The 19,755-nt window shown below is 44.0% G+C and overlaps 1 protein-coding gene across 2 annotated transcripts in view; it reads left to right on the top strand.

Annotated features, from left to right (window-relative positions):
- Window positions 1–19,755, top strand: part of LOC136578996 (uncharacterized) — a 46,747-nt gene that overhangs the window by 6,493 nt on the left and 20,499 nt on the right. The window contains exons 2-11 of one of the 2 annotated variants that reach the window (XM_066579236.1): window positions 3,473–3,541; window positions 5,687–5,755; window positions 8,986–9,004; window positions 10,404–10,481; window positions 10,979–11,115; window positions 12,368–12,490; window positions 14,340–14,376; window positions 14,977–15,010; window positions 17,048–17,069; window positions 19,508–19,552. In XM_066579236.1, the coding sequence (XP_066435333.1) occupies window positions 3,488–3,541; window positions 5,687–5,755; window positions 8,986–9,004; window positions 10,404–10,481; window positions 10,979–11,115; window positions 12,368–12,490; window positions 14,340–14,376; window positions 14,977–15,010; window positions 17,048–17,069; window positions 19,508–19,552 (618 nt within the window). In that variant the 5' untranslated portion in view covers window positions 3,473–3,487. Of the gene's footprint in view, window positions 1–3,472; window positions 3,542–5,686; window positions 5,756–8,985; window positions 9,005–10,403; window positions 10,482–10,978; window positions 11,116–12,367; window positions 12,491–14,339; window positions 14,377–14,976; window positions 15,011–17,047; window positions 17,070–19,507; window positions 19,553–19,755 lie in introns of those variants that run through there. The other variant, XM_066579237.1, reaches the window with a different exon arrangement.

Below are 19,755 nucleotides of genomic sequence, written 5' to 3'. Positions count from 1 at the left end.
GTCTACTGATGCAGCTACAAGCGAAAGGTTTCTTTTGCGCTTCTCAAAGATTCACAACATCGGCATGTGGAACGTCCGTGGCGTGAACACGGGCAAATTGGAAATTCTAAAGAATGAAATGGGACGACTTACCATTGACATGCTGGCTATCAGTGGGCTTCACTGGGCAGGCAGCGGGTTCTGCAATAGCAATCATTACACTGTTTTGTACTCCAGCAATGACCACATCAGATGCAATGGAGTGGCATCCATCGCAAACAAGGCGGTCATCAAAGCAGTCCATTGTTTCAATGCCATAAATGATAGGATCATATCCATACGTGTCAATGGGAATCGACGCTCGATCACAGTTCTGCAGGCTTATGCGCCCACAACTGATGCAACAGATGGGGACATTGAAAAATTATATGCCGATCTCCAGAGCAATCAGACCCCGGCCAAGGATATCACTTTTATAACAGGGGATTTCAATGCAAAAATCGGCTCTGGAGAAGACCTACCAGTCGTTGGCAAATTCATATTGGGTGAGTGGAACAATGCAGGCGACCGCATGGTCCAATGTTGCGCGCAAAATTCCCTATGGAGCATTAACAAATGGTTTGAGCAGTCAAAACGCCGTTTGTACACAGACGACCCCAAATGGCGTGCATCGAAACCAAATCGACTTCTTCCTATGTCAACTATGTTGGAAAAGCTCAGTTCTGGCCGAAAGAACACTTCCGGGTGCAGACTGCGGCGCCGACGCAAAAATCAAGGTCAGATTCATCAACGTCAAAAGGCCACCAGCATTACGCCGTTTCGATGTAGACAACGTCCCTTCACGATACGCAGTAGAAGTAAATAACAGATTTGAAGCGCTCAGGACCACCGGAGAAGACCCTGACGAATTATGGGAGGAAATCAAATCCATCACACTGAATACAGCTGAACAAATCATCCCCAATCAGCAAAATGACCGCAAGGGCTGTCGGATGAATCCATCATGATCGCCAACAAGCGCCGAGCAGCTAAAGCAGCGGCACCATCATTGAATTCAGACCGCTAAATGCGACATTTCAAAGAAAGGTCAGACGAGACAAGGAGCGCTACTGGAACGACCAATGTGCAAAACTGGAAGAAGCAAACCAGCAAGGCCACACCAGAGCTCTCTTCACCCAGGTGAAGCAGACCCGGGCACCGTTTGCAACACGCAAGGTAACAACTATCGAAGATCGGGATGGCGAATTATTACAAGAAGATCAAATCAAGCGTAGGTGGAGAGAATATACAGCAGAGCTATAGGCAGGCGATCAGACAGACAACCTGCTGGATCAGGTACTTCAAGTAGAACAAGAACTGGGCATTCTGGAGGAAGAAGTCCCATGGGCCCTGAAACTACCACCAAACAGGAAAGCTCCGGGCACTGATCACATACCAGCCGAACTGCTCAAACCAGTGTCAGTCAAGATCCTAACTGACCTATATCAGAAGATCTGGTGCTACAATCATGGCCCAAAGACTGGACAAGATCGGTCTTCATCACACTTCCAAAAAGGTGATGCTCAAGAATGTTCTAAATACAGCCCCATCGCCCTCATACCTCAGGTGTGCAAAATTCTTTTAAAGATCATACAAAACACATTGCGACAATTGTTGAATGGCAACTGCCAGACGTTCAAGCTGGCTTCCACAAAGGGTTGTGGCAGCAGAGACCAAATCGCGAACCTGCGCTGGATCATGGAGAAGACCCGGGAGTATCACAAGGACGTGTACATGTGTTTCATCAACTACATACAGCAAGGCATTTGACTGTGTCGAACATGACAAGCTCTGGAAGTGTCTGAAGCAAATGGGCGTCCCAGAACATACTGAACAGCTTATAAGGTCGCTGTACATCAACCAAGAAGCAATGGTCAGAACGGCTTATGGAAACACGCATTGGTTCGGAATCGAGAAAGGCGTCCGGCGAGGCTGCATACGATCACCAGTCCTTCTGTACGCAGAAACGATTAGGGGGTGATTTAATTTGAATTAGAAATCGAAGTCAAAATTGGTGGCAGAAATGTCAACAACCTTTGATATACCGATGACACCACTCTGCTTGTGGAAAGGGAAAGGGACCTGGAATACCTTATCTAACGAGTGCAAAAAGAAACTTCCTCAACAGCAAGGAAATGAAGGTCATGACCAAGGAATGGAAAAGATCTGGGAAAGCAAGGATATTAGCATTGCAATATAACCCAGACTGGTCAATGCAATCGTCTTGTATGGCTGCGAAAGTTGGACACCTAGAAAAAGAGACAAAAGGAGAATTGATGGGTTTGAACTCTGGTGCTGGAGGAGAACGCTACGGATACCTTGGACCGCCATGACACGAACAAGGTAGTGTTAGATCACGGCAAACCGAAAATATCACTAGAGAGCAAGATCATCAAACAACGGCTCTCTATTTATGGCCTTGTGATTCGCGCGAACTCACTGGAAACAGGACTGATGCTCGGCAAGGTCAGTGGGAAGAGAAGATCAGGACGATGAGGAACAAGATGGCTAGATACAATCAAGGCCACCACCAACATGTCAATCACTGGACTGAAAGAAGCCGTGAAAGACAGGAATGTGTGGGGAACATTGATCCATGGAGTGACCGAGGGTCGGATGCCGCCATCATCATCCACCCTCCATCAATCAGAGAATATATTTGCTCTGTCACATGACTTCTTTTTGCCAGAGAAGTAGTGACGATGAGTGTTGGCTTCTCTAACACTCCTCTGAGCGGTTTAACCTTGCAGATGCTGCAGTCATTGCTGACCGAGGCATACAAGTGTTTTCACGGACAAAATGAAAAGATTTTCCGCCCTCTTATAAGTGTCGCCAGGTCCATAATAACCTGAACTATCTGAGGCAGAGCTGCATGAAGGGGCAAAACCCCCAAAACAGCTGTCTGTGTATGGATTCTTGCTTGGTTTTCAATTCCCAGTTGTTATAAGGCTTGTATAAAGAGTCTGACATTGACTTGCAGGAATGCTGCATTCCAATAGGTGGTGCTGTAGAGCTATTGTTCCAGGTGCCTTATTTGCAGGTGTGGCAAGATGCTTGATTGTTGCTCTGTTCATAGTCTTCCTCAGTTCAGTGAGAAGGAATGGGGGACTGGAGATTCTGTTCTAGCAGTCAGCAGGGGTCTGGTAGATGCCTAGGCGTCTAGTTACCTGGGCAACACACCATGGGTGGTCTGCTCCAATAGTTCACAAAGAAAATATCCCTCTTGGGGACTTACTGTGCAGCATTGGTCATATATATATATATATATATATATATATATATTATAAAATTGATAGCTTTCTGTGTTTTTCTGAAGTGTATTGTCATTTCCTGTGACTTTTCGGAACAAGCTGTTGTATATAAGAAGCAACACCGTATTTGTCTGTTATGGCTTGTATATGGATTTTTTTCACCAGTTTTATTGAATTTGTGCTTATTTAAATGTGTTTTGCAGATCCATATTGGCACAATGAGTGACGAACAAGTCACACCGGAGAGAGAGAAGACGCCATACTTCTGTAAGGTAATGATCTAAAATATATGTAGTAATGGGCAATATATTTTATTATACAGTGACACCTTAGATGCAGAAGCCTCAAGATACAATATTTTCAACCTACGCTGGTCTCTCTTTATTCATTGTAGCTTGGAACCAGATGCAACATACATTGTCTTAACGGCTAGAGATGAGCGAACGTACTCGTTTCGAGTAATTACTCGATCGAGCATCGCTATTTTCGAGTACTTCCGTACTCGGGTAAAAAGATTCGGGGGGCGGGGGGAGGCGTGGCGGAGCGGGGGGTAGCTGCGGGGAACAGGGGGGAGCTCTCATTCTCTGTCTTCTCCCCCCCCCCCCCCCCCCCCCCACTCCCCGCTGCAACCCCCCACTCACCCACGGCGCCCCCCGAATCTTTTCACCCAAGTACGGAAGTACTCGAAAATCGCGGTGCTCGAGTGAAAAAGGGGCGTGTCCGAGTACGTTCGCTCATCTCTACTAACGGCCCTTTTTCATGAGCCAAGAATCTCACGATTCTGATTTGCCTGTTGGAACGAGACGATGACATCATCACTAGGTCGCCCGCGCTGCACGGTTCTTAGCCTCGTGTTCTTATCGCTCAGTGGTTCACATTTTAAACAGAACGATTATCGTTCTGTTTCGTACGTTTGAATGATTATCTGAACAATAATAGTTTCGTTTAAACGGGGCTTTAGGCAGCCTGGATCTGCAGCAAATGCACTTTACTAGAAAATCAAGCCAATCAATATGGGTGTTTTACTGGCAAAATACCCTATTAGGGCTTATTCAGACGTCTGTATATCGGCCGGGTATTCACGCCCGGCCGATATACGGTGTCCCTCTCTGCAGGGGGAGGAGGCTGGAAGAGCCGGGAGCAGTGCTCTGAGCTCCCACCGCCTCTCCGCCCCTCGGCACTATTTGCAATGGAAGGGGTAGAGCTAAGTACAGGAACGGAGAGGGGCGGAGAGGGGGCGCGAGCTCAGCGCACTGCTCCCGGCTCTTCCAGCCTCCTCCTCCCTGCAGAGAGGGACACTGTATATCGACCGGGCGTGAAAACCCGGCTAATATACAGACGTCTGAATAAGCCCTTAAAGAGATTGGCCACCTTATATACACCCAATACAGCAGAGTGGTATTGGTGACTTACTGCCCTTTGTCTCTCTTTTGACAGCCACGCCACTCCCATCCTACATAGACTGCTGATGGACAGTCATGTTACAAGCAGCTCTAGCAGGGTCTCCCATTGAAATGCTGAACTTAGGTTGTCTCCCTTGAAAGTCCTCTCAGTGTTTAATCTGCTTTTTACTCTGAAATCATTCTCCGAATCATATAAACCCATATATATTGGCCGTTTTTAATAGAGACCTCCATTAAGCAGCGCATTGGACCTCTTTTGGCCTTCACAACCTCAGCGATTTGTCGTGGCGTAGTATTTGCTAGGTGTTGGAATCGCTCCAGAGGAATATTGCCCCTTGTGGACAGGATGGCTTCTTGCAGTGGGTTTAAATTACATGGCAGTACAGACCTGTTCTGGTCAGCTGATGGGAACGCCTTATCGATTCATGCTGCTTGTGACAAATTCTGACCTCCCATCCGCACGGTGCAACAAAACCTGCGAGGCAATCATCTGTCTTTTCACTGCTCATTGACCCAGTTTTTGCATGGTTTTGCCCCCTGAAGTTTTGCCTTCCTGTTTCTTTAAGACAGCAATGGCTCTTTAACCTCAGGGGGACCTGCACAATATTAGGCATGTGGTGGATCCTTCTAACACATTTGATATGAACATGGAAATACAGCTGTCGAATAGATGCATTAATAAATGTGTGTACACGTCAAGAAGACCACCTCCTTATGCACGCCTGAATTCCCATGTCTGATTTTTCAGTTCTGTTATCTAGAATACATACTGGCCACCTTCTTTGGGACCCCCCCCACACACACACACACACACACACACACACACACACACACACACACCGCCCAAAGACTGCTTTTCAATACAATTTTGAGCTGCTGTCTCAGAGTTTTGCCTGCGTAGATGAGCATGTGTTCTTACTAATCCACTGGAAGCCTTCAGGGAAAGTACAGTAAACCTTCTTTTTCTTGTGTTTGTATGTAAGTCTATTGATTAAACTTTTTACCTCCCAACAGATTTGCCAAGTTGCGTTCTTAAATAGTGATGGTCTTGATCTTCACTGCAAAGATGAAGAACACATAAAGGTAATTATCAACAGTGAAGATCCAGCCATTGGGAACCTTGTAAAGTAAACCTCTCTTTATTAGACACTTATTAAATAATGCATACCTAGCATTAGCCGCCACCACTACACACACAACGTGTTTGGGACATCGGCCCTTAGTCTTGGCTACCTGCTGAGTGAACCAACATAGCTTTTATAGAAATTAAAGCATCACATGATTCTTAAAAACTAATGGGTGACGGCCGCATGACAGACCTTTAGAAATGCTTGAACATTAGTAGTGTAACAAACCATGTTTAAACTATCAGGAGACCTACTGCTCATTTCAAACATCCAGTTAGCTTCCTTATAGCAACTTTTTCCTGTAGTCTCCGCCGCTGAATGGACGAAGCACCTTCTCAATGCCCTGGGAAAAAAAGAATTTTCATTGTCACTATACACATCATGAAAATGCTGGGAAGCTGCGGAGATGCATGTGCGGCCCACATGGTTGATCTCTGAAAGGTGTCGTGTCATGCGGGCTTTCAGTGGAGCGGGAGTGCAGCCGGTGTGTTGAAGGGTACGATCTGAGCACACTATTAAATGGAAGACCTTAGAAGTCTTGCAATTTATATAGTTGCAATTGGTTTAGCAAAGCTGCGTGCTCTGCAAACAGAATGGCCGAAGCGATAAAGACCCACAACGTCAACCATCTATTACTGTTATCTGTCCCACTTACAAACAGGCTTGGGCATCAAACGTTGCATATAGGGGGGTCTTTCTGGACACAAACTTGATCTTATCTGAAATGTGTAATTTGTGATCCTCATCTAAGTAATGTAAGTGTTTCTAATAACTTCATTGCATTGAGTTCTATAAGCGGTGGAAGAAACCATCTTCTTATTGAACTTCTCCTCCTGGACTCATTTTTTTATCCTTCGTTAATTCCGACCTATCAATACATGTGACAGCATTCTCTGCCCTATCAAGGGACAAATCTGTAAGTCTCCTTCCCATATGCCTCACCTGTACATCAAATTCCTCGGGGCGAGAACAATTCCTTCTTAATCTTATCAATCCGCCCACTGTCATGCATGAATCTGCCATAAACACAGAGCTGGCAGCGAGGGGCTTCTGACATAACCTCCACTTCATGGTCAACCTCTGAACCAACTAGTTGGAGGTGAAGTGAAGATTAACCCTTTGCAATCCAATTTTGGATTCAGGGTTTCCTTAGGAGGCTTTCTCTTTCTTCCATTATACAATGGCGCCATCTGCTGGCTAGAGCCAGTACTGCGGTATGGGACATGCTGGAGAGGCCTCCCGACAACAGAACGGCCAGTAATCTACAGGAAGAATACCCTGCCGGACGTCTTCCAACATCAGAAGCTGTACAGCCTTTAATCAGAATGTCTTTATACATCGGACAGTAGATTGGAAGGGGTTAAAACAACCGTGGCTCAAATAGCTGACAAAGCCAACAATCAAATCATCTGCCCCCCCCCCTACATCGGGAGGAGGTCTTCAGTAAAATGACCATAGCACTTGATGTCTGTGGCATAGACAAGCGCTGCGGAATAAGTTGGCGCTATACAAATAAAGATTATTATATTATATTATTATTATAGACATTGAGGAAATACAAGAATTTTCTTACATGGCCATAAGAAGGCTTGTCAGCGAGGGTAAGATTCTCCTCCCCGTTGGCAATACCAGTGTCTGCAAAGAGAGCTGTGCAGCAGACAAAAAATACTTGTAGCTTTATATCTGTCTGTCCCACATGGCCGAGCTCCACAGGCTTCAGGGCAGCATCTTGGGAATTATACCCAAGAGATACATACATTTATATGCTGCAGCACCACGATGCATGTCAGCCAAATATTGGTAAGTCCTTGCTATCTGCTTGGTGTCTGGCACATAACTAGGTGAATCCTTGAAGCTAATGTTATGCGTGGTTTAGCAGTGGCTGATTGGACGGTTTTCTTCATACATTTTACTTTTGTCACATTGGCTTTAGTCATTTTTTTTACCTTTGCCCATCGTTTCTCATCACATTTGTTTTGTGATGATCGTTTAACAGGTACTACTGAGATACTTTCTAACACTGAGGCCAGATTTACTAAGACAGGCGTTTCATAGGTCGTGTCTTAATTTAAAATGTGCTGCAGAAAGGTGGACGCATCTTAAAGCGGTTGAGAAACAGAGAAAAATGTTTAAATGAAGATTATGTCCCCCTAGGGCAAACTTCACCTGGCACAAATGTTAACAGAAATCAAGTAGTGAAGATCATGTCCTTCTAGGAATGTCATTTGATACAGATGTGTCCCCTACCAATATTCTAACCCGGGGGGCAACAATCTTCACTTGATGCAAAAATTAAATGGTAAAAAACCCCGGAGTATTCAGTAGTATAAATGGATCCCTGATAACTGCATTATCTTGTCCTCTGTACTTATGATATCTAAGTATTTAATGTATAGATTAACTTGCCTTTATTCCAGTACGGCTTGAAGAGTCTGGAGTTGTTAACTCATGTGCAATATCTTCCTTTGGTATTCTGCATCAAGGTATCTTTTTCCTAACTATGAGTTCAGCAAATTGTAACAAAGTCCAGTTATTTTTTGTGGCTCGCATGTCATACGAGTGTCTATTGTCCGGTCTGCGCTGTGGCCTAGTACAGAAGCCGGACCAAGTGGGTTTAGTGCCTTAAACCAACCATTACTGTGTTGTTGACTACACAGCCAGCCGTGACCTGCAGCGTTGCACTTTGTCTAGTTTCGCTTTATTGGGTTACTCATACCCAACTCTCCAGCATGTCGATGTGTTTAGACATGGGTGCTTGTAGTGCAAGAAGAATGTGTTAAATCTTGTCCGGCAAGAAGAGCGAACATTAAGGCACACGTGCAATAAAACCCAGTTCTGGATGTAGGCCTCGTTGACATCATTCACTGCTTCAGCAGAAGTTTTGGTTTACTTTAAATCCCCCTTTTTCGGCACATTGGCTAAATATTTTTCCAAAGCGAATTGTCCAAAAGGGAACAGCAGCGTACACCACTACAGCCACGAGACTGTACACACTTACATCAGCTCCATCCCGTTGCTCTTTGACGGCCAAAATAGCGTAACTTTTGCGCTGTTCTATCCTCTAAAAGGAGAATATTGCACAGTGAGGCTCGATGCACCGACCGCATCAGTAGTGATGTCTGCGATCACTTATCATTGTATATATTAATCTTCTGTTTCATTTTCGGTGTGGATTGACTCTGTAAGATGGAAGAAGCTTACAATGGTAAGTCAAAGACGGCTCTTAAGGCCTAAGAAGACTTAGAAGTTGATTTTATGTATGTAATTCTTTGTTTTGCATGCAATTTATTTTTCTTATAGGCAAAACAAGTTTTTAAAGGTTTATCACAATAATGTGTGATACAATAGTGATCCTTGCAATTGTATACATGTCAGCAGCGTTGATCGTGAAGCACAAAGATGTAAAAGATTGACGCGGGAGCGATTTATCTTTCACTTTGGAGAGAAGCTGTATCAAGCAAGCTAGCTTCAGTTGAAATTCTTCACATTTCCATGATATTTGGTGCAGTGATGTTTGTTTTTCCTCCGAACATTCAATTATCTTCCAGTTTTTATTAGTAATTGGTAACAATTTTAGTTACTATTTACTGAAGAAGCTTCAGAGTTCTCACTAGGCCATGCGTTCATTAAACATGAATGAACTAGACTATGATGTTTGTTCCATCAATGTGGAACGAGCGAAGAGAAGATTATGTGGAATATCCCTCTGGGATGCCTGTGAGCACTTGAAGAATCCTGGATGCATTCATGCTAGATGCAGCAGCCCTAGCTTATAAGTTTCTTCACTTTTTGTGCAGTACATCAGCCAGAGCGGCGGCTCTCAAGCTGTTTTCGCACACGGAGCCATAAAACGTTGAAGAAATGAATAAACAGCACTTTGAAGAAGTTTGTGGTGTCGTCTGCATCGAAGTACCTACAACTTTATACATGGTCCTACTTAAAGGCACCAAAATTACTTTTAATGCTTTAAGAAATAGTACATTCTCCAAGTAAGTTCATAAATGTACATGGAAGTCAGATAAATATTGTGTACATTATGAGCAAAATGTCTTGCTGTTGGTCATGTATTCCCTTCCAACTGTGAAGGTAAGACATGCACTTTTGGCCTGATGACACTATACCCATGTGTTGGGCAGGTGTAGATGCAAGCCATACCATTCCATGATTCAAGGACTACAACCTACGTAGGTCTGCTCACAATGACAGTATAAGGATCCGGCACAGTCTTCCTCCTGTCTCGCAGCACGATCCTAAGAGTGTCTGCCAGAGTAGTAAGTAGTGCTGCGGAGAATTGTCTGGACGCAGAGACCCCTCGGTGGAACAGAGTTTGAGACATTCCGACCGACAGTAGAGAGAACATCTGGCCTTAATCATTGCTTAATGCACATTGAATCCAATTCAGTCCAACTACTTGCTTTGTGAGCAAAAAAAAAAAGAATAACCTTTTGTTACATACATACTTGGCTAATGGGATTGTTATACGTCTTTCATGTTTCTGTAATAGACAATGCGCAGAATAAAAGATCCTTTTATTAAAAAAAAAAAAAGCAAAAAAAAAGTTTGGCTGTTTTCATTAAAGTGTTCATTTAAGTTCTGTGTTTTAGGCCAGAATTCTGGAAAGCTGCCTTATAGCTGTTTGGAAGATTATATTTTATGCCCAACGAGAAGAGAACCGCTCATTGGTAAGTCAATATGACATCTATGACGTTTTGATTAAAATAAAGTGGTTAAACCTTAAGTTCTGGAGTGTAGAGCATGCGCCCATTGTGCCGTGTTTTGTCTTCATTTTCAGGATTACTAAGAGCTCGCTTTAGTTCAGATGCTCTCCGACGTCTATCTGCTTGTGTAGCAAAGTTACATTTACAATATAGAATCAAGAAAAGTTTTAAAAAAGCCACAAACTTTAGTTCATGTTGTCCCGCCCTGATCCTGTGCTCCTTCTGCACTGTTGTATTTCACTATAAATGTCTTTACTGCCTCACTTAAATGCATTTTAGTTGCGGTTGAACGCAGCCAAGATAAGTTGAGGCTCAATTTTTTTTTTTCTTAGTGATTTTTTTACATGCAGCGCTAAATAAGAGCAATTAAGTGTAATGAGAAGGTATGGCTAGAACAGCTTTTAAGCATCCCACAGGCGCTGTCCTCTATAAAGTGAAAGGCTTGCTGGTTTGTCTTTCAGGTTTACAATATATAATGCAAATTCATCCTAAAGTTGACCGCAAAGGTGCATTCGAGTGCAGCCTCTGCAAGATGTCCGGACCCCTACATTTTATCATATTTCATACTGGAGGGTTTAAACACAGAGATAATTACCTGGTGAGTATAATTAGGTCTGTTGTGTCTTTTGTAAAGTACCCAAGACTTTCCATGATGTAAAGCAGAAAATGCTGTAAGGGGTATTCCCGCCGTAAAATACGCAGATTCGCAGATACCGTTGTTTGACAATGTGCAAGCTCTGACTTCTGACCTTTTGACCTTGAGAATTATTTATATATTTTAAAAAAATCATATATACATCTTCATAGGAAGTAGCTAGCAGTTGGGGGGGGGGGGGGGGCGTGTGCATGTAATTGGTGCTCATATTCAGTATATCTGTATTGTACTTCCTTTGAATAAACCAGAAGAGTATTGGGGGCTGACGGATGACATCCGTCAGTTTATATACATCATGCATGAAGCTTCTTATTATAACCAATCTGCCAATCTGGAGCAGATCAGTGAAATCTTCTGAAATATAATTTATTCCCATAGCATGAGGATAAAACACGTTTTGTCTGGTCAGTTCATTTTTGGGCCCACAGAGTGAGTGGCCATCCCCCACCTTTGAAATGTGGTGAATAGTCTAAAAAAAAAAAACCAAAAAAAACTACAAATAATGAAATATATATAGCAAAGTGGGGGCTTAACATTTTTAATTGTTCTTCAATTTTACCATTTAAATGTATGTTGTTTTTTTTCGTGACAGATACAGTAGACATATCATAAAAGTCTGGTTGAGTCCCAGCCGCTGAAATCCCCATAGATCCTGAGAATGTGCATTGGCACTCTCCATTAAAATCTATGGGAGACATGAAAACAGCTGGGCTTGCTCTCTTGACTTTCTATTTATTTCATTAAATTTCAAGGCGAGCGACCTCACATGGATCGACTCTCCATCAGGATACCGCCCCCCCCCCCCCCTCCTTGACTCACAAGACAAATGTGTGTATGAGCAGTAGGATCGCCACCTATCACACTGCTATGGCATACCCACTGTATACACTAAAAGTAAAGCTCCCTCCAAAGAGTTTTTCATTATGAGGGATCATCAATGCAGTGATGGGTTGGCTTTGTTTTACTGTGGCCTTTGGGAGTGGTTCAGTATGGTAATATGGCCCTCAGACCGGAACAAGAAAAGGTTGTGTATCATTTCAGTAGATGGGTCACCCGTGTCAGGGGGGGGGGGGGGGGGGGCATATCATGGGAAGATTACATCACTTTAATGAGAAAAGACTTTAAGTATAAAATGTGCCTTGTACTCTTTTAGATGATTTCAGTTTTTATAGTTGTATTTGATTTATATTTTCAGAGAGCCTACTACAAACACCTCATTCCTACATACCAAAATCTGCACTCATATAAAGCTAAAAAAAAATTTGCCAGGGAACAAGCTTTTAAAGTGGAAAGGGAAGAGAGCAGTCTCACTGCAAACGTAAGTGATTTATCTGCATTCATCAAGTGAACGTTTAAGGTAAACCGAATGGACTTTTTTTTTTTTTTTTTTTTTTAAAGGGATGGAACTAGAGAGAAACTTTTTTTTGTAAAAATGGCAAAATAATAAAAAGCTTATACTCCCCTCTCCCTGCTCCCTACATGTTTCTCGACTTCTCCGGGTCTCCTCTGATGTATTGTTTACAGGTTGCAGCAGCCGATGTATGGGACATCACAGGCTACTGCAGCCAATGACAGAGCTCAAGAATGAGCTGGGCCAGAGCTCGAGATAGATGCAGGTCCCAGAGGTAGGACTTGCATCTTGTAGACCTTTATAACATATACACAGGATGAATCGCAGATGCAAATAACACTTTAAGCCCAAAATAGGCAACATTCTTAAAGGAAAACTGTTGACAAGATCGTGCTGCCCTAACTGCGAGCAGCCAGACTTGATGACAAAGTAAAACACAGTTCATTATAGGACCAACACAAGGGGGGCAATCCATCGGGACCATCAGTGTTCACAAGATAAATAATGGATCGGCGGTGGCGGTCACAAACAGAAAGGGGTCTGATCAAAGAAAAGAAAGCACTAGTGTGATGAATGCAATGTCTGGGTATTTTTAAAAAAATATAAAAATTTTTGCAGACCATGGAAAATAAGTGCCTCAGTATGCCATACAATGACTGTTTTCTATCCTGCATCTTCATATCCTGCAGTTGGTTAGACACTCCATTCGTTTCAATGAAACCTGTAGGAAATGGCAGAGTCCAAGCACTTGGCCATCTCCGGTAATCCCATTGAAATGAATACAGTGGTGGTGTGCATGCTTGATGGCTGCAACAACATTCATGCAGGGGGACCAATCATAGTGTTATCTTTTATCCTGGGGATAGGAAGTTAACTTAAAAATGTGTTTTCATTACAAGGTTGGCCCAGAATTACGTAAACAGCAGGGTTCTGCAAAGCTTCACTGTTTCCGTAACTTCAAGAAGTTAATGCTCAATATGGAACCCGCGTAGCTCGGCAAGGGAAGCTATTTCTGGAGCTTTCGAGCTACAGAAACAGTATAGCTTGTTAGGTGGACTGTTAGTGTAACTCCCATTGACTTCCATGGGAGTTACAGAAGCAGCATAGTACAGGGTGTTTGGCTATTTGTTTTCCTGGCCACCACATTCGGGCCGGTGGAGGCCCTAATTCAAGTTAGGTGCAGGTCTTGACTTTAGGCTCTCCACTTATCAAACATTTATGGTAAATCCTGTGGATATGCCAGAAAAGTCTATGGCAATACCCTCTTGATTTACTGGACATCCTAATACTTCTATAACCATGCAGCAAAATCCACATACTCTTTTTAAGGCCTTCAGCACACGAGCGGATTTGCATTGCAGAATCTGGAGCGGGTGTCCGCTTCCAGATTCCGCAACAAATGCCGCCCATGGCATGCTATAGCAAAACACTATTTCCTCTCCACGAGCGGAAATCGATTGCGATTCTGTGTGGCCTTCGTGCAGACGGCTTCCATTGAAGTCAATGGAAGCCGTCCACCCTGCGACCCTACCGCAATCGTCAGTCTAAGTGGAGAGACCTTTATCTCTAATAGCGTATTACGTTTTCTTCTATTCACTTGTACTATTGGTTTATGTAACAAAAAAAGTTTTTAGAAGTTTAGTCGCTCTTTCAGTTTAAATATAAATTCACTTTATTTCCGATATCTGCTCAAGAACCTGGAAACAATGTGATTCATATCCTACTCTGTTTCACTACTTTATTTGCTTTTTCAGCTTTACTAGCAAGACTCTTATTTTTTTCTATTGGTGGTTAATTTCCTTTCCTGCTTTCATAGGCTTTGGAGAACTGCACCTCTGGAATTGGTAAAAGTGGTAAGTAATTAAAATATTAACATTCTAAACCTATTTTTCATTAATGAAGCACTCAAAATCAGTAAGAGTAGAATTACTATGTCTCTGGCTTCATATAATGTACGTGATTCAGCATACATGCCAACTAGTTCAGAGGATTGCAGCTACTGTGTGTAAAGGTAGATAATAGAGATGAGCGAGCATACTCGCTAAGGGCAATTAGTCGATCAAGCATTGCCCTTAGCGAGTACCTGCCCGCTCGGAAGAAAAGGTTCGGCTCAGATTTTACACTGAAAGACTCTCTGCTGGACCGCGGGCTTTTCGCTCAGCGCTTCGCCTTCTATGTTAAGTGGGGAGCGTTTACACGTAATGAGAAGTCGGAGATGAAGACAAGTGAACGAATAGTGAGCGTTTTTTGGGGGGGAGGGGGGGTTGCATTTTCACGTAATTGCTCCGTGTAAATTGCCCATTACTAACATACACGCGGTATTGTACTCGGGTTTTAAAGATCTTCAGCGTTTACAGACTTGATTGTTAATGGCTGTTGGGCTCAGACTTGTTAATTGAAGGTTTCTGTAAGTCTGCAGATTTTTTTCACAGCTTTTTTTTTTTTTTTTTTAGAGTTTTGGAAATTCGGTATCATGAGGCAAGAAAAGTAAGTGGTTTTTTTTTCCTAAATATATTCATTTAACTCTTGACTAAAAAACTGCTCTAGTGCTCAAGCATATCAGTTGCATAATGTTTTTCGTTGCCGGCTGCTTATGTAGCGCTGACATTGCTATACATGTCACTGTACTGGGGCCACCGGGAGGAGTAGCTTTTTCAGGTGTTTACGGCCGACACTACAGCTCCTCCTGTTTCCTCTGCCACGTGATTGCTGGGAGTGCTGATCGGAACGGCGCCCAAACCAGAGCTTCCATCCTGCTTCCTTCTCTCTGCGCTGTGGAGTGACTGGCTGGAAACAGGAGGGGCGGATGAGCCGTTGGTGTGCAGTGCTGATGAGAAGGGCCAGTAGGGACAGATTGCTGTGATGGAGATGGAACACCTTGGTGTGTTACCAACAAAACTGGCAGGTTGCACTGATTTAGGGGGCCGGCAGCTGTGGAGAGTGGAATACTGAGGGGTTCCACACTGAAAATAGATTCCAGCACTCCCTGGATATAAAATTCCATTTATTAGAAAAAAAAAATAAAAATGGTGGCTGCATAATGTAGTGGCTAAGAATGCTGCCTTCAACATGGGAGACATGCGGAGACTGGGGTTCTAATCAAATCCTCATTGAAACCTACCTTACTGGTAGTGTGCGCGAGATACCAGGAGTTGGAGCTCCGGGAGGATAATTTTGCATATTCCTGGTGCATTCTGGGAAGTGACGAGCCACTGTGAGCGGGCCGATCGTTTGGATTTAGCTGGGTCTAGCTGCTCTAGCTATATTTATGTACTGAGATTATTTTTGGTACTGGTTCTTTTAGGTAAGCAGGTTTCGGGTGGGTCGTTGGTCATGGGCAAGTGCTGGTGCCAGTTCCTGCTAGGTTGGAGACGGGAAGGATTTTTTTTCCCCTTAAATGGGGAAAATTCTCATTAAAGGGGTTGTCTCGCGAAAGCAAGTGGGGTTATACACTTCTGTATAGCCATATTAATGCACTTTGTAATATACATCGTGCATTAAATATGAGCCATACAGAAGTTATTCACTTACCTGCTCCGTTGCTAGCATCCCTGTCGCCATGGTTCCGTCTAACTTCGGCGTCTTCTTGCTTTTTTAGACGCGCTTGCGCAGATGCATCTTCTCCCTTCGGCTGGTCTTGGAAGCATCGGCGTTTTGGCTCCGCCCCCTTTTCGCGTCATCGCGTAGCTCCGCCCCCGTCATGTGCCGATTCCAGCCAATCAGGAGGCTGGAACCGGCACACGTCATGGGGCGGAGCTACGCGATGATGCGTACAAGGGGGCGGAGCCAAAACGCCGATGCTTCCAAGACCAGCCGAAGGGAGAAGATGCATCTGCGCAAGCGCGTCTAAAAAAGCAAGAAGACACCGAAGTTAGACGGAACCATGGCAACGGGGACGCTAGCAACGGAGCAGGTAAGTGAATAACTTCTGTATGGCTCATATTTAATGCACAATGTACATTACAAAGTGCATTAATATGGCTATACAGAAGTGTATAACCCCACTTGCTTTCGCGAGACAACCCCTTTAAGGTCAGTTTCTCTGCAGCGTTGCAATGCAGTGGCAGATATCTCCGAACCTGGCTCTGAAATAATGTAGTATATCGCTGGTAGGCACAAACCCATGATGGAATAGTTCTCAATGGGGGGGCAGGATTTAGGGTGGGTTCAGATGTGCCATAGTCTTCTGGGGCATATTGGCACATGTTACATGTGGATTTTGCTGAATATTGTACTCTTTGCATCATGATATTCTGTGCTAGTCCCATAATGGCAGCGCACCCTAAAATCCAAGCAGATAGTTTCAGCTACATATGGATGTGGTTTTAAAAATCCCTACCCAGCCCACCATCGAGCTTGCTACCTCTGACCCTCCCATAGAAATGACTGGAGCAGCAGCATGCATGTTGGGTAGGGGTGTCCAGAAATGTTCCTGTGGATAGGGGATGACTTGGCTTTATCTATTGCCCGTGCTTTCTGTTTTAACATTCTAATGATTAAAATGTATTTTGTTTTTAACTTTAGATTGGAGGAACGTAAGAGGAAGGTAATTTTTTATTTTTTTTTTAAATTTCAGGGAATACATTACCGCTTTTTTTAGGTATACTATTAAAAATATAGGCCTTATTTCTAGGTGGGAGATTGCAGGGATGCTTAGCATGTTACTGCAGTGGTCGGCTAAGGCTGTTTACGCAGGCTTAATGGATACCCAACAGTTACATCCGCCACCCATACTATCCTTAAAACATGTCTATAGGTGAAGTACGCCACTATTAAGCTATCATGGCATCTATTTAACGGATAGCAATGGGTGAAGGATGGCACTGTTGGACATCAGCCGCCTCTTAGGAATAACTCTACGCGGCACGTTCCATCACTAGAAGATGAGACAAACATAGGCTAAACCTATAAATGCTGAATGACCTAAAATGAGTAGATTGCAAGATGCTCACAAAACACTGCTTGGCATTTAGCTATTAATGACCCATCTTTAGGGTGGCTTCAGACGAGCGTGTTTTTGCAACATTGCATTCCCTATGGTGCATGCTCATGTCCGTGCTTTACAGGTGTGTGCCTGCAAAGATAGGACATGCGTGCACCATTTGGAATGCATGCATTCTTCAATGGAGCCGCAGGTGCTGCTGGCGGCTCCATTGAAAACAATGGTCCGCCGGCCCTCTGCATTCTTTTTCAGGGAAGGGCCTTACATATAAGCCCTTCCCTGAAAGAGAAAGTTTTTATATTATATACACACACACGCACCCTTACCTGTCCGCCACTGCCGTGATCCCCGCTAGTTAAAAGAATTCTCTGCTGCTGTAGGAATTCTTTAATTCTCTACCGCAGCTGTCACACATGTCAGCTGCGGTAGAGGATTCTGCTGCCCGCAATTGATTTCAGGGAAGGGATTTAAATATAAGCCCTTCCCTGAAAATCAAAGGGGTTTAAAAAAAAACAAAAAAAATAGATACTCACCTTGCTTCAGCTGCTGAGGCACAGCCGCCTCTTCTCCTGCTGTCCCCTGCACTGTGGTGCTGATCTATCAGCAGCCAGGGATTTAAAATTCCTGCCTGCTGAAAGAGCTGAATGTGATTGGCTGAGGTGCTCAGCCAATCACAGGCAGCTCTCACCCGTCATTCATTCGGGTTGGAGGTCATTCACGTGGGTTGAAGTTGCTTCTGCTTCATTGGAGGCTTTTTGCCTTCCTCTGGCCCAACAATGGGGAAGGGAGGGGTGTGTGGAAACAGGCTGAACTGGATGGACATTGTCTTCCTTCAGCCTAATATACTATGTTACATATATTTTTATACACATATAAGTGATATTCCAAGAGATACCAGCTCGCCACAAGTCTGTCAGTGAATTATAAGATCTGAAAAGCCCTTGAAGCGTTGTGTGCGCTGCATGCTGTAGTGACTACTAGAGATGAGCGAGCGTACTCAGAAAAGCACTACTCGCTCGAGTAATTTGCTTTATCTGAGTATCGCTGTGCTCGTCCCTGAAGATTCGGGTGCCGCTGCGGCTGACAGGTGAGTCGCAGGGGAGAGCAGGCGGGAGAGAGGGAGAGAAAGATCTCCCCTCCGTTCCTCCCCGCTCTCCCCTGCAGCTCCCCGCTCCGTGCCGGCACCCGAATCTTCAGACCCGAGCACAGCGATACTCGGATAAAGCAAATTACTCGAGCGAGTAGTGCTTTTCCGAGTACGCTCGCTCATCTCTAGTGACTACAGAAGGACAAGAAGTACCAGCAACTTCACTGCTCCTCTGAGTTTTATATTCTCAAATGTATTACAATTTCCCTAAGAGATTAAAATTTGCTACATCTGTACCTTATAGGCTGGGTTCACACAGGGCTGATTTGCTGCAGTTTTGCCGCGGATTGCCGTTGCATATCCTCACTGAGGCAAAACCGCTGCGTTTGCAGTGCAATGCAGCACAAATGAGGTTTTCCAAAAAGCTGTTCTCACAGGACGGATTTTTTCCGCACAGCCGCAGTGCGGAAATGCAACTGCGGCGCGGTTTAAAAAGATGCAGCATGTTCATTCTACGGTCTTTTCCGCAGCGCTTTTTTGTCCATAGACCTCTATGGATGCCGCCAAAACTGCACCAAATACGTGACAAAAGGTAAAAAAGCGCTGCGGGAAAAAAAAACGCGGATTTTTCCGCACGAAAATCCGCAGCAAAATCCGCAAGCCCAAATTAACCTTTGAAGCGGTTTGCCGCAGAAGCAGTTCTTCTGCGGCAAAACCGGTGCAGATCAGCCCTGTGTGAACCCAGCCATACAAATACGTACTAGAACAGAAAATATATTTGTTTACTTCTAATCTGACTGTGATAAGATAGCATTTGAAAAGCTGCTGCTATTATAAGTGATCACACGGGTCATTAACATGTGATTGAAAGGGCTAATAAACTGGGACACAAAACATTCCTAACTCCTAAAGTCAAGTAAAACTTTGCCGCTGTTCAAATGTATTTTTCTTTCAGCTGTCAGCATATAAAGAGCAGAAGAAAAAAGTATTGCAATATCTGGTAAGAACCTTTTCTAGTGTTACTTTACATGGTGCCATTGTACTGATTGTGCTGTACTTCCCTTTTTAAGGGGGTTTTCGGCATTTTGGATACTGATGGCCCATGTTTAGGGGGATAGGTTATCAATATTGGGTTGGTGGGGAGCAGACTCTTAGCATCCCACTGATCAACTGTTTGAAAAGGCTGCAGGACTTGGGCCTTCA

This window comes from Eleutherodactylus coqui, chromosome 9 (assembly GCF_035609145.1).
Source record: "Eleutherodactylus coqui strain aEleCoq1 chromosome 9, aEleCoq1.hap1, whole genome shotgun sequence".
Taxonomy (NCBI): Eukaryota; Metazoa; Chordata; class Amphibia; order Anura; family Eleutherodactylidae; genus Eleutherodactylus; species Eleutherodactylus coqui.
Note: the sequence above shows the minus strand (reverse complement) of the source record. Positions and strands in the feature narration are given on the sequence as shown.